The sequence below is a fragment of the Lynx rufus genome, unplaced genomic scaffold, assembly GCF_022079265.1.
Source record: "Lynx rufus isolate CCGP_SWC_20201006 ecotype Redwood Valley unplaced genomic scaffold, mLynRuf1.p SCAF_12, whole genome shotgun sequence".
Classification (NCBI taxonomy): domain Eukaryota; kingdom Metazoa; phylum Chordata; class Mammalia; order Carnivora; family Felidae; genus Lynx; species Lynx rufus.
In genome coordinates, this window is record NW_025814826.1 from 42,894,084 (window position 1) to 42,910,040 (window position 15,957).

Consider the following 15,957-nt stretch of genomic DNA (forward strand, 5'->3'; position numbering starts at 1 on the left):
AGGTTTTTTTTAATAAAACACATATGAAATATCAATATGTTTTGGAATTATTACCTATTTTATAACCTAGAAAAGAGGCTAACAAAATATAAAAAGACAACCTGAATCCAAGCAGAGATATGGAGAGTTATAGCCAAAGAAAAAAATTAAAACTTGCTAAATATTTACCTTTAAGTAAAAATGCCCAGATGATTTTATAACTAAGTTCTGTCTTACTGTCAAAGATATGTAACTGTTCTGTTATTCAGACTATCCCAGAGCATTGACAAACTCCCTCATTCTGTGACTGCCACAATCATAAAACTAGCAAGAAGAAACTGTAATCCAATTCACATATTTAATTAGATACAAAAATTATAATCAAATTCTTAGCAACTTGAATCTGAGAGTGTATCAAAAGATCAGATATTATGTTCAAGAAGATTTTATTGCAGTAGTAGCTTGTCCCAGCCATCAGGAAGCCTATGAACATAGTTCAAGGAGTGACTTGGTTAAATACGCACTCGTATCATTGAATGGAGAAAAGTGACCCTAGCACCTATTCTTTTGTTTCTTAATTTTTTTAACGTTTTTTTTTTCATTTTTGAGAGAGACAGAGACAGAGACAGAGCATGAGCGGGGGAGGGGCAGAGAGAGGGAGACACAGAATCCAAAGCAGACTACAGGCTCTGAGCTGTCAGCACAAAGCCCGAAGCACGGCTCGAACCCACGAACTATGTGATCATGACCTGACCCAAGGTCAGATGCTTAACCAACTGAGCCTGAGCCACCCAGGTGCCCCCCACCCCTCTTATCAGCTATTCTTAATAAAAACTCAGAGTAAAACAGGACTAAGAAGAATGTAGGCAGACTTGGTAAAAAGACTCTTTTCCACATATCTGTGTCAAGTATCATATTAAACATTAAAATAATAAAGTCACTGTCATCAAAAGAAGAAATGGAAAGAAATGCTACTTCTCATCAGTATAATTTAACAGGGTTTGAGGAATTCCAATCTGTTCCTACAATAGACGTCCGGCAACAGTGCTGTTACAACTTTGGGGATAAAGACAGATATGCTAAGAAAGGTTAAGAGAATGAAAGGAAGCATCTGAGTCTCAGATGATGATGTGAAGCAATCATCCAACAACAGTATCTACTCTTTCCTAGACATGTCATGTGAGAATAGTAAACCCATATTTAAGACAATAGTAGTTGAGTTTTTTTAATAATTTCCTAATAAATGCCTTCCCACTGTTACAGTGCATAATTATCAAAGAATTAAGTACTATGGCTAAACACTACACAGATATGTAAAACTCAACAACTCGTCTTTATAATAGAAATATAGTAATAAGATAAAATATAATAGTTATTTCTAATCAGTTATAAAGGGAAGTAGAAAAATAAACATACTACTACAATCTACCAAAAAAGTAAAAAATATTTAGAAATAAAGCTGTCATAAATGAAAAAGAAACTGTATATATATATATATATATATATACATATATATATATACATATATAAATATATATTTATATATGTATATATATATAAAACATAGGGGTGCCTGGGTGGCTCAGTCCATTGAGCATCCAACTTTGGCTCAGGGCATGATCTCATGGTTTGTGAGTTTGAGCCCTGTGTAGAGCTCTGTGCTGACAGCTCGGAATCTGGAGCCTGCTTTGGATTCTCTATCTCCCTCTCTCTTACTCTGCCCCTCCCCAACTTGTGCTGTCTCTCTCGCTCTCAGAAATAAACAAATCAACATTAAAAAAAATAGATAAAAACATAAAATTTAAATCTAAGAAGACAAAAGATGACTTGGTGAGAAGGCATTACGTAGGTTTTTTTTTGTTTGTTTTTGTTTTGTTTTTTTGTGTGTGTGGTTTTTTTTGTTTTTTGTTTTTTTGAGAGAGTGCAAGGGAGGGGTAGAGGGAGAGGGAGAGAGAGACTCTCAAGCAGGCTCCACACCAGACACAGGGCTGGATCCCATGAACTGCAAGGTCACGACCTGAGCTGAAATCAAGAGTCAGATGCTTAACCGAGTGAGCCACCCAGGTGTGCCAAGACATTACCTAATTAAATCAATATAGACCAAAGCAATATATAAAATTAATATAATACAATTAATACAATTAAAATTAATACAATTAATACAATTCTAATGAAAATCACAAATACTATTTTATGTAATTCTACAAAATTATTTTACAATAAAGGTGAAAGTTAGGTGTATGCGAATTGTCATGGAAATTTGAAATACAAAAATAGTGGCAGGAAGATGTGCCCAGAAGATATTTTAAAAAGAAAACCTTAAGACTAGTGAAATTGAAGCAGTATGGTTTGGCAGAAAAAAATAGTTAAATGATATATAATACATATACATATATATTTATATGTATGTGTGTGTGTGTATACGTGTGTGTGTGTGTATAGTAACTTTTAATAAAATCGTTAAAAGACGTACAACACCTATACAAGTCCAAATGCAATAAATAAAAGGAATGATACGTTTGATTAGAGCAGGAAGAAACTAAAAACTTGATATCATTTCAATTTCATGGAATCAAAATAGACTGCAAGAAAATACTTGCAGTGTATGGACAAACTAAGGGTTACACCCCTAATGTGCCCAAAGTGCTTACAACTTGTTAAGAGTACACAGACAAACCAAGAAGAGGCTAACTTATATTGTGTATCCATCAGAATATACTAGGTTATGCGAGGATAACAAATTAACCCAGAAATTCTAGAGGCTTAGCAAAACAAAGTTTATGTCTTGTGCATGCAACGTATGCTATATAGTTGGGGAAATGGGGTGGGGAGGGGACCTCTGCTCTCCACAGTCCCTCAGGAACACAAAGTGAAGGAAGCAGCATCAATTTGTAGCTGTTCTACCTGGAAGATATGGCCTCATTGTTCCTTTTGAAAGGGAACAACAGTATAATTCAATGCTTTGGCCTGGGAGTGATTATAGTCACTTATTTACACTTTAGTAGTCACATGGCCACACTTAACTTCAAGAGGACAGGAAAGTTTAATTCTCTGTTCACCCAGAATTAGAGGAAAAGTCAATAAGTTGTGACCATTAATAATGCCTTACGAAGAGCACAAAGCTGAAAAATTTCAAAGAGGATGAAATCCAGGCGGTTAATTTAATAAATCTATGACAAGATGTTCAATAACCCTGTAGCTATTAAATTCAATAATACTGTGTTTATAACACATCAGGTTGGCAAACACCTAACAGATTAGTAGTATTCCATTTTAGGTTGTAGGGAAAAACCTCATTTTTACACTTCTGAGGAAGTGAAAATATAAAATTTAGGAAATAATTACTTAAGATGCATTACTGATTTCAATATCCATACTATTTTCAGAATCTGCTTCCTCAGTAAAACAGAAAAAAAAATGTATGGAAACTTGTACAAGAATATTTATTTCAACATTTTAATATCATAATAAAGGTAATGACCAAAATGACTACTGACTCATGTCAAATTATGGTGTGTACATCTTGGGGGTTATTGTACAGTCATCAGATGAAGGCCAATCCATACAATTGGGCTGGAAAGACAGTCATGATATATTTACAAATGAAAGGCAGTCGGAAAGTAATATGGTAGTATCATAGAAAAATAAAGATCCAAGAAGAAAGGAGAGAGAAAGAAGAGAAGGAGAAATCAAGAAAACAGCAGGAAAAAGAAGAAAAAAATGTGCTCTTATAAGCATAAAGCATAAAACCTAGATGCCTGATTTATGTGTCACGATTTTTGTTGTAGAAATTATTAAAGTATCATCAAAAGCTACCTACAAAATGTTCTAATTAACCTTCCCAAAACACTATTTGATAGATTTAAGAAGAATGATACCTCCAGAATTAAACATGCACTTTAAAGAAGCAAAGTTTGCTGTTATTGTTTTTATTAAATTTGAACTTCAATTTGGGTCACACGCTTGGAAGTAATTGTCTAATTTTCAAATCATTGGTATCAATCCATCTTACCTGTGGCATATGCCCTTATTACTAAAAACTTGCATTTTGGCAAATAATGGGATCTTTATCCCTCAGTTCTACAATGAGAGAAAGGACTGTCCATTCACTTTAAACCGTAAAAATTAATGATCCTAAATGTTTAAGTAAAATAATCATCTTTCATGAAAATTTCCATTTCAAAATTTTAGGTCATCTAATGAAACCAGATGGCTTCATCAAAATTTTAAATTCTAGCCATGAACTTTAGTTGAGAGCTATTTTAATATTTAAATATCTAAATAACTTTAAATCCAAGCTAAGATTTATGGACAGAATTTAAGTTTCTAAAAAGCAGCAGTCAAAATATAGAGTTCACAGTCATCTTGATTTTGCCAGCCACTAGCCATGTGATCTTGAACAAATTGTCTAACTTGCCATGCCTCAATTACTTCATCTACACAATAGGAATAATAATACTAACTACCTTGCAGATTTATTGCAGTTGATTACATGAGATGATGTATGTGCTTAAAACAGTGCATGCTGTTAACACTCGCTGTTAGCGCTATATGGCTGAGAATGCACACTGTCACACGACTGAAAATTAGGCAATCAATTAAAAAACCTGATTTTTAAGATGAGATAATATCACTCTCAGAACTCTATAAAAGCTGGAGATTTGGAGTGTCTGGGCGCTCAGTAGGTTAAGCGTCCAACTTTGGCTCAGGTCATGATCTCTCGGTTCCTGAGTTTGAGCCCCACATGGGGCTGTCTGCTGTCAGCCAGATCCCGCTTTGGATCCACTGTCTCCCTCTCTGTGTCCCTCCCCTGCTCGCGTGCTCTTTCTCTTTCTTTCTCAAAAATAAATAAACATTAAAAAAAAGAGATTCTTCCTTATACGCTTCTGTCATGGACTTTCAGCTCTCTTACTAAATATCTCTAAAGAATATAAACTTACCCTCTGGAAATAAAAATGTACAGACATTTGAAATCAAGTGGCTTTTGTTGTGTATGTGTGTTTTTTTATGTGTAGTTTTATGTGTAGCTGATGAGACAATGGGAGCTCAGTAATTTCACTCAATCTTGTGGTATCCTTACACTTTTTACACTGACTAGGGTCTTCAGCTTGTCTTCAGGCTTTAACCTTTCTGCTTCCCCAAAACCCTTAACATCCACACAGAACGTAATGTTTCATAATGGAGAGCATCATGAAATCATGAAGTTACATCGAGGTTCTGCATTTAGTTAATGATCTGATACCTGGGTCGATTCATTCACACATCCACAAATATTTACTGAGTGGTTATTATGTGTTAGGCACTGTGCTAGATACTGAGAATACAACAGTGAACAGAACAAAGTTGCTACATCATAGTGCTTATATCCTAGTCATTTTTCTGATCTGTAAAATTGAGTAGTAATTGATACCTCTTGAAGTTTTAAGTAGATTTAATGAGTTAATGCAGGCAAAGTGATTGCAATATACAAGGTTCTTAGTAATTATTAATTATACTTTTAATGTTGCTTAGGTCTTCTTAGATGAAGATGAAAATATATTTTAAAAAATAGCACAGTGTTAATGGATGCTAATAAGTCCAGTGGGGGGTGGGGGGAACTATCTTTTCTTCTGGTTAATATATATTTGAAATAATGACAATATAAAACAAGAAAACAAAATTAATGTCTCTAAGGCTAATGGGGCAAGATACATAGCTAGGTTATTCTTCCCTTTTAGCAGGAACACCTAGTGTCCTATCTTGAATCATAGTTTTGGCAAACTCACAAATTTCCTGCAGAGCAGGATGGCTGTGATTTGTTATACCCAATATGGACATTACTGGTTTTAACAAGTAAGGGAATATCATTAAACCTCTCAAGAATACAGTGTTTATTTTATTCATTTCTGCTATAGAACACAGTACTCAGCATACTGTCATGTACATAATAAATATTAAGCGAAGTTTAAATGAATAAGAATGAATTGCATTTCTATTAAGGAACTTTTTTTTTTTTTTGCTTCAAACACCTGTTGCCTTTTTATAATTTAAGATAGTTAATGTGCAAATTCTAAGATTAAAGCACTGATAGTTCCAAAGATCAAAACTGAAGTTCTAAAGGTAATGACAACTGGCTCAGTCGGTTAAGCATTCCACTCAGTTTGGCTCAGGACATGATCTCACTCTTGGTGAGTTTGAGCCACGCATCAGGCTCTGTGCTGACAGTGTAGAGCCTGCTTGAGATTCTCTCTTTCTCCCTCTCTCTCTGCCCCTCCCAGGTCTCTGTCTCTGTCTCAAACAAATAAATAAGCTCAAAAATAAAATGAAGATTAAAAATTAAAAAAAATAAAGATATGACAACTTAATTAGGCAACTATGTGTCATTTTATATTTACAGATACATTGTTGGTCTCTACATCAAAGTATGGTCTTAAAAAAGTGATTTTCAAACAGGTTTTTTGGAGCATTAGGGTTTCCTTGTACTCAGAAGAAATGAGGGGCAGTCTGATCAATGGGGGTGCCAATCCTCCTTCCCACCCCTTCCACCAGAGCCACCCAGCTTTTAATCTTCTTCTGTTTTGGGTTTCTTAATAGGAGATGTCATTGGAATCTTATTTTCTTTTAAAGCAAGTTTTAGAAGAACTGTCACAGGCAATGAGCACAACATAACTTAAGAATTAAAATATATTATTAAAGAAAAACCCAAAATCTAAGTTGCATAATTCAGTCACTACCTTTAAAATTAAAATATATATACATACATATATTAAAAGAAAATATGCCGTAAAATCTATGTTTAATTTACAGGAGAGCTAAGTCAATGCTGTCTCATGCAAAATCTACAGAGGACAAAAAGAAGACATCTTTAGATCAATCTGGAAAGTTTTTATAGCAGGTGTTCCATTTAGAACCAACACACTACTTAACACAGAGCGTGGTAATTATGAAAATTATTTTTAGTAGGCGAAGTTGCTGAAGCTATCTGCACATCAAAATTTGAAACTTCTCAAAATGAACCCTGCTTCAACTTTGAGCTCAGGTTTTAAATCATGGAGAATGTAAAAGTATGATTTTCACAGTAGGAAAAAAAAATCATGGTAAACTAAATTTTTAAGGACATATTTTACCCTATATTACATCACATTTACAGGTTAAATCATTTGTTCAGTTTTCTAATCGCCCATGATGACATAGCAAAAGGTTGCTAATGGAAATATGAAGATGAATGTGACATATTTCCATCTGGTAAGATAATGTGTGCGTGTGTATATATATAATATATACAGAGGAAGTGTTATTTTGTGATAAGAAGAATTAAGAAAGACTTCACAGAAGAAATGTTTGAATTTTGTCTTGCAGGGTGAGTGATGTTATGCTGATAAAATAAGAATAGAGACCCAGAGAGAATTGTCTGCATGTGCCCAGAGGAGAGGTAAGAAACAACTTGCTGGGATGGAGGGTTACAGATACTTTGAGAAAACTGGATTATAGACAGAAAAAGACAGGCTGAACAAAGCTGGAAGGTAAGATCTCTAGAAGTTGCGGACTTTATCTCTAAGCAATGAAAAGTATGAAAACACCTACGGCTGGAGTGTCACGTGACACTTCCTTGCTGCTAGAGATCATTCACAGTGCAGAGGAGGTTAGATTAGAATAGAGGGAAGAGACGGGGACGAGTAAAGGCATCATTCACTAAGAATCTCCTGTGTTGGTTTCAATTTTCTCATCTCTGTAGATATTCGTGCTTGAGTGGTTGGGTATGTTTTTCTGTGCCACTGTATTACGATCTTCCTGAGAGACTACATTTGGCTCTTCTTTCTATCTTCAACAACTCATTCAGTAGCCAACACACAGTAGATCCTTAGGAGACTTTTTTTTTTTAATTATTTGTTCAAAACTGGGCAGAAAGAAAACAAATTAATTATGCTCCTTTATAATCTACCTCAGCTCTTGAACTGCAGCGGAGTGGAGAGCTTTGTAAATATGGTTGGAACTCCTCTACTTCTCCAGCAAGTTTTATGAGCCTTAACAACTGTGTTCTTTGTGGAAGCATTATCATTAATGATTTATATAGTTTCTAAGGATTACACAACTATAGGTTTCCTGACGGGTAACCTTCATAGGGTGAAGAAAATAATAAAACCAAGAGGAATACAAAGATGCCAGCTTCATTTAGTGATTTAGAGTGGAAAAAATTTTCAAATGAAAACGTCAAGACGCAGATACTTTTAACAAAAGCTGACCATTCTTGAAAGGTTGCGATTCTGTTGTATTTACTGAGACAGATGTGGATTTTTAAATGGAGGAGGGATATATTTAAAATTATAATCAGGCTAACCTTTTTATTTTTTTTTTTGTAACTGACATTTATACAGATTTCCTGAACTATTCAAATTAATATAGTACCAAATTTAGTCACAAGTTAAAAACACTGAGTGCATGTGTTCTGTCTCCCTGACAACATCATGCATTCATTTCCATGTGTCCAGATACAAAGGCATGGCAAGCCACTGTTTGAAAAAGGAAACTGATTAAAAATTATTAGAATGCAAGTAAGAGAATTTTTAACAGCTCTTGTTTAAATTGATAAGACAGAGAAAAATGATTTTCACCACGATAGAAATAATAAAATCCGGCAACATAATGTTCTGCTGCTTTCTTATACATTTTCATTTTTAAGGTATAGATTTCAAGTGAATTTATTAACATTGATATATTTTTCAGTGAGGGTTCTATATTTGCATTTCTAATATACATGTTGTGTGTATATATCCACTGTCTCTATTTGCTTTTAACCAAGGTTCACCATGTGTCATGGTTATTTGCGATTTTACAATGTTTGCATCTATCTCTTATAAATGGAACCAGAACAAAAGATTTTGTTATACCCAGGTCATTTGTCATCAGTCTGGATCACTGCCAATACCGGGGTGGGCGGTAGCAACTTAACACATTTGTGACCCATCACTTACATAGGAATCGATCATTTGAACACCAAGACCATGTATCTGAGCTAAGAGAATAACTGATAGATCCCTCCAATCCCCTCAAAAAGTGGTGCCCTAAATTCTTTGGGGAATTAAATCCTTTACTTTGGATTTAAGTATTTAATCATCAGTATATTACTTTTATCAGGCAAATTGTATAAATGTATAAAACGACATTGTCTGTTCTGGGAAAGGCGAGGAGTCCAGAGTGACTAAAATAGAGGGAAATTACAGTAGCCTGGGGGAGAGATGAAGTATGCAAAATAGACACATCCTAAAGAAAAAGAAGAAAGCCAGTCCTATTTTTACTTAAAGAGAAGTGAAATCAACATTTATAGTTAAATTTAAAAAAGAAGCATTTTGGTAGAATATATTCTTGCTTATGTTCTGGGAAACTTTTATTTGTAGATGCAATTAAGCTCGAATTTAAAAGTAGCCCCTGGTGGTATTAAGATAGCATATTTCCCAGGGTAGCAATCCATCATTACCTTTGTAGTTAACCTTGAAGCCAACAGATCCAACGCTTTCATCTGTTTGAAGGTGCAGCCACATTTGGCTACTCATGCTCACTATCAAGTCTGGCACAAAGCTTCCAGTCAGCCTAAAAGAGAGATGGACGGAGAAGAGAGAAATGTGTTATTAAAACATTCTCTGCATGCAAATTATGAGACAGAACTGTTTCTCAATATTTTCTTGGCTAGAAAAAAAAAGACTGTCAGATAAACTCGCCTTGATATAATAGAACAAACCACACAATTTAGTGATCGAGATTTATTATGAGCAAGTGCCAGTTCATGTGTTTAACTAGGTTAGGTCTTTCATAACCCTGAGGCAAGATACTAAATTTTAGACTATCAGAGAATCTTATACTTCTTTTGAACTGAAAAGAAAAAAAGGATCTAAAAAAATCTTTATTTTTTTTTAAAACACCAGGCGTGCTCTTTATTTTAACCTTTCAAGTTTTACAGAACGCTGTCCTAAAGAAATATTGTAGAAAAACACTCAAGCACTGTGCAAAACAATAAAATGGCATGGAATATAATATATCCCTCTGCAATACTGATATCAGACTACCTATGTCATGTAGTTTTGTTTCACTGCAAACAGTTTTACCTTAGAAACATGCTGCTAGTTTGATGCAGCATCACTGGATCTATGCATTAATAATCTCATTCAGTAATGCTCAATTTTTTAACCTTAAAAAGGGGAATTACCTCATGTTTCCCTCTATCATTAATTATGTTACAGTCACACGTTTGAACCAAAGCCAAGGGTCATATAAAGGAGGAAAGCAAATGAGTAAATAAGACTTTGGGCGAGGGGGAGTTTGTCAAGAATAGGAAGAGGAAAAAAAAAATGGATTCACTGCTGAGTAAAATATCCATATTAGTAAAGACTTCTAAATTATATACTGAAAGATAGGCTTTTAAAAGAAGGAATTCTTAAGTGTTTACCTACTTTGTTGCTAGACCATGAGGATTGCTGGAAAATTACATGAGGAGAGAAGCTACAAATTTCCCCTCCAAAATAAAATGGGCACCTAAGAGAACAGGCATTTGGATGGAGGCTACACTACAATTACACCAGCAGAGGGCAGCACGGACGCCCATATCCTCAAAGTGACCATGACGGCAAAATGCTCTGCTCATTACTCAGCCACCCAAACTGCAAAATATCGTCAGCAGACTGCATTAAATATAGCTGTGTCACTAGTGTCCAGTGTGACAGAATTTATGGGAATCTGTCACAAATAACCTCAGCTAAATACAATGATTTAATTATGGGGTTATATGTGATACTGAGGAATACTGGTAAGATATAAAGATACTATAAAATATTATGGAATCTTAAAACGTATTCATTTTCTTCCTGCCAAAGCAAATGTAAAATTATTATAATATAAAAGATTTACATACATACATTATCCTTTATGTATATCTGTATATACACCTTTGTACACATATCTATATATGTCCACACACACACACCCCATCATTTGAAAAGATGTTTCATTGCTTCTGGGCCTTCTGGCTAAAAGATCATGCAGTTAAACTTTGTGGTATATGAACTTCCAATTTTCAAATTGGTGAGTTGATAAGTACTACTCTTCTGAGCTATAGTAGAGAGACAGGTTTGTTTAGGGGCAAGAGTGAGGACTCAACCTCAGAGACATGACAGAAAGTAAAATCATTTCACTATGAAATGGGCATGAGAGCTTAACACTCGAGGACATATGTCAGGCACACCATATCAAATGCACCAACAATCTATCTCACATTAATTATTAAAGGTTGTTTTCATGAGAGGATTGAATTATTATTTACTTTACTATGTTTTCCTTTCTTTTTCAGTCCTGAACTTTCACCAGTCCCAAACTTCTGGCATGATAATTGTGTCAGTTCATAAAAAACAGTTAACACATACAGTCTAAACTGTCCCCTGGCTAACTTGTGTCCCTATGATCCTACCCAGTTCCCACCTCATGGCTGGTGTAAGAGTAAATAGAAATCTTAAAAATAATAATAATTTAAAATGTCCATGAGGCAGGGCACGTGGGTGTCTCAGTTGCTTAAGCATCTGACTTTTGATTTTGGCTCAGGTCGTGATCTCACAATTTGTGAGATCCAGCCCTGCATCGGGCTCTGCGCTGACGGTGCGGAACCTGCTTAGGATTCTCTCCCTCCTCTCTTATCTCTGCTCCTACCCCACATGTGTGCTCGCCTTCTCTCTCTATCTCTCTCTCTCTTCCAAAATAATAAATAAATTCCATTATGCTAAAGGAGAAAAACCCCTTCTCTTTAGCATTTCCTTTAGAAAATTTGAAATCATAAATATCTGTTTTTTTCAAATGTATATAAATATTTTAAGTCAATTAAGCCTCTTGCCAATGTTGGATCTTGTGAATGTCTGTCTTGGAGGCCTGGGTGCTATCTCTTTGAAATGCAAACATCAGGGAGGATGTTGCCTTGTTTCCCCGCTTTTGTGGGAATTTAAGTCTAGGCACATAAGTCCATGATGTAACTCCCTATCCATCATAAAGATTGGAAAAGTTTTATCTTTAATTTTTTTTGGATAAGACAATGAACTTGCATCTAAGTGACTGTATCTGCCTGACTATATAAAAGGGCGAGATTTATTTCTGTGCAATCTCCTTAGTGGCTTGCCCATGATACACACACATCACAGTCTGGTGTAATGCTTATTTAATATTAAAACTGTTTTGTTCATTCTTACATTCTGTGGACAGCATTGGCTAGGCTGACAGGAGATTTTCTCTTTAATTATATTTCCCCAACAATTTGGTGATGAGGATGGAATACAAGGGCGGTTCTTGAATTAAATGGACCAGCTAAAAGTCTTGTGGTCACAAACAGTCTGGTAAAATGCTTTGGATTAAAGAGTCTCTCTTCTAGCATTCTGCTTTTTTGAAATACTATCTGAATGAACTACTCTCTCAAATTCAAGGTTTTATTATTAGGAAGCAAGGGTAAATTGGGCTCTACAATCCCATCAAGATCATGATTAGCTCTGATGGTGAAAAATATGGGATGCTTGCAGTTCGTTCTTTTAAACAGGTACTGTCTCTCTGTCACATTTGGAATAATGGAAGGATCTAGTCTTTCAGGATTTTTGAAGGTTTTAGGAGGGCATCGTCCCAAGGAAACTGAATACTTGTATTTATTGTATAGATATCATTCTAAGAGGAAAGTTAAAAATGATTTGGACAGTCAGAGTAAAGATTGAAAAGAATGGAAGAAAAAAAACCCTGAGAATTCAAGTGACTTTCTCTTTCACAGAGCCTCTGCCTTCTTTCCTCTGCTGTCTCTGCTCCCTCTGTTTACCCCCGTCTCTTTCTCCTTTAAATTTACAGCCCCACACTTGGGGATGTGGACTAGCTCCCGTGTGGAATTCTGCAACCAGCCGATTTTGCTCATTTGACAGACCAAGCATGTTGGGGACCAGACGAAGACCCACCAACCACATTAAAGAGTAGCCAGGTATCCACTATCTTCCATAACTGTGGAAGAACGAAGGGTTCAGGAGACCCACTGAAAGACACTGACACAGCCTTTCTTCTAAAGGTGAGCTGGGAGAAACCACAGTGTTATAAACAGAAGACAGGTGAATCCCCTATTATTCTCCATATAACATTTGTTGAGACCTTTATAGAATTTACTAGCATGATTCTAGGGGCAGAGGAAAATCGTCCTCTGGCTCTACCCACCTTTATCTTAGCTCTCGTCCTGACTATCCAAGCTCAAATTAAGGAAAAAGGGGGGTGGGTAGAATGGAAAGGACAACTATTACTCAAATCTTACCAGTAGTTACTCAGTTTGGGGACAATCAGAACAAATATGAAAAAGAAAATGAAAAGTTAAAACCTGCTAGTTAACTGTTCAGTTAAGACTGTTTACGTCACTGGCGAAATGCACATTACAGTAAATTGCCCTCTGGCTAACATATCCTTGTTTTTTTCTGGTAGATACTACTGTTACTTATTCTGAAATTTCCCCCAAAAGTGCTCAGCTTTTAATTGTGATAGATCAATACAGGTCATTGTTAATTTGAATCAGCTTTATGCGTCTTTTCTTATGTTGGTTCCCACATGAACAGATCCCATGACTGAGGAAAACGTTTTCTTACTTTCTCCTGATTCCCTGTAAACCTTTTGGGGAGAGATCTCTCATGCAAATTAAGACTACCATATTGTATACTCCATCTGGAGTGTCTGTGAAAAGTCCTTGAAAAAAAGCATCTGGTTTGGTTACTATGTGCCTTCCACAAGAAAAGGGATATAGCAGAGGACTGCAGTCCCACGGCACATGGAAAAAGTACCCTGAATAGAAACATATCGATATATTACTTTAGGTCCAAGGAATAATAACACTGATTTAATGCGAGATACAGAACCAATGGAAATCACGCATCAAAAGCAAAAGTCATGTGCCAAACAATACTCTCTGTTGAGGGCTCAACTAGAAGGAAAAAATCAATTATAAAAAATTAGAAAAACAAAGGATAATTATAAAAGAAAGGGTACTCACCCTATAATATTAATATTAATACTGCCAACTCCCAGTAAAGAAGTTAAATTTGATAAAGATGGTTACCTTGTTTATAAGATCTTAAGGAAATAAATACATTCATTGTTCCATGAATGCCTGTAGTTCCTAACACCAGAACTATTATAATTTTGGTGCCATCCTCTGCAAAACTTTTCTCCAATGTATCTATTTTCTGCCTTTTTTTTTTTTTCTTCCAGTTCCCATCATGGACAAGTCTAAATTCTAGTTTGCTTTTACGTAGGAAGAAGTTCAATATTTATGGAAACGATTTTTCAAGGGTTTCAGTACCCTCTTACTATTTCTCTAGTCATATACAGGAAAACTTAATGAAAGCTGTCCCATCAGAAGGATCTGTAGGTTTCAATATGTAGATGGTTTTCCGGTAGAATCAGATACTAAAGCGCCAAGTAGAAACGATGCTTTGGCTTCGTTACAATTTCCTTCTTTCACCGAGGTAAAATATTCAGGGTATCTGTTGATGCTAACGGCCCCCAAAGGATACACTATAGGAGTCATCGCATTTTGCAAATGAAATACCTTACGACATAAAAACAATCTAGACAATTTTGGGGACTATGACGATATTGTAGACAATGGATTAGAACCTCTGCAGAGCGTGCAAAACCTCTGGTAGAGCAAATGCATGGTAACTGCTCAGTACTGTCTCAGTGTTGGGATTCTGAATTTTGAAATACAGTTGTGTTGTGAAAATCAAGGTGCTAATTTTGGAATCTTCACTCAAAAGTGAGGATGAGACCACCTATCAATAATGTTATTTCTCGGGTCTTCTAGGGGCCACGGCACTGTGGGTACTGGGATGCTTTGGTAGCAGCAGACACATTTTAAAAAAGGCTCAGGTCCTTACCTTGAGTCACCTGGCTGACTTCTTTCCAAGTCCTGTGTGTTGTGACAGCTATCTCTCAAGGGTGTAAGATTCCAAACCTGTGGGTATGCCATCAGGCTACTTATAAACAGGCATTATTCTTCAATCCTAATACTCTGTTAATGAATGTCATCTCTTAGATCCTGTGAGTTTTTTTTTTTTTTTTACCAGATCCTAATCAAATAGATGATCACAGCTGTTCCATGGTAATAGAAGAAGACGCTTGGCCCTGACTTGATTTGTCTGATATTCTTGTTCATCAATGACAATTTAATAATGTTTGCCAGTACGTCATATGCTCTGGATACTTGAGGTTTTGTATGGTCTACTGATTTCTTACGAAATTTTGGAAGCTTCTATTTTGCCCTGAACTTAGATGACACAAGCTGCCTCGTCAATAGCAATAAAAAGAAATTGCACCCCTATATAGTAAGTGTTTGTTACCTGTCATGCAGCAGAACAAATTTGGAAAAACAGAAGATTTTCTACTTTGAGGGGAAATAAAGTATCTCATGGAAGATTGATAGCTGACTTGTTAAAGGTTGTACAACTGCCTGCTCAGATCAGTGTTCTCTTGTAGAGCTCACACAGGCAGAATGAAAACTTCAGAAGGCAATGATTTTGCTGACAGAGCTTCAAAAGCCACTGTTAAATGTGGCAGACTTCAAACTTAGAAGCCTCATATCCAATACAATAAGAATTTTTGTTAATTCCCAAAAAATATGCTACACACACACACACACACACACACACACACACACACACACACACAAATGTACAAATGGATTAGAAAAGGAGCTGAAAGGGGCGCCTGGGGCTCAATTGGTTAAGCATCTGACTTCAGCTCAGGTCATGATCTCACTGTTCATGAGTTCGAGATCTGCATCAGGCTCTGTGCTGACAACTCAGAGCCTGGAGCCTGCTTTGGACTCTGTCTCTCCCTCTCTCTCTGCCCCTCCCCCACTCATGCTCGTGCTCTCTCTCTCTCTCTCTCTTTCTCTCTAAAATAAACAAACATTAAAAAAATTAAGGAAAGGAGCTAAAAGAAATGTGACTGAACTAT

General features: G+C 35.9%; 1 protein-coding gene across 2 annotated transcripts in view; it reads right to left on the reverse strand.

Moving 5' to 3' along the window:
- Positions 1 to 15,957, reverse strand: part of CSMD3 (CUB and Sushi multiple domains 3) — a 1,257,946-nt gene that overhangs the window by 565,285 nt on the left and 676,704 nt on the right. For both annotated transcript variants that reach the window (XM_047073797.1, XM_047073796.1), the window contains one exon: positions 9,434 to 9,546. In XM_047073797.1, the coding sequence (XP_046929753.1) occupies positions 9,434 to 9,546 (113 nt within the window). The remainder of the gene's footprint in view (positions 1 to 9,433; positions 9,547 to 15,957) is intronic.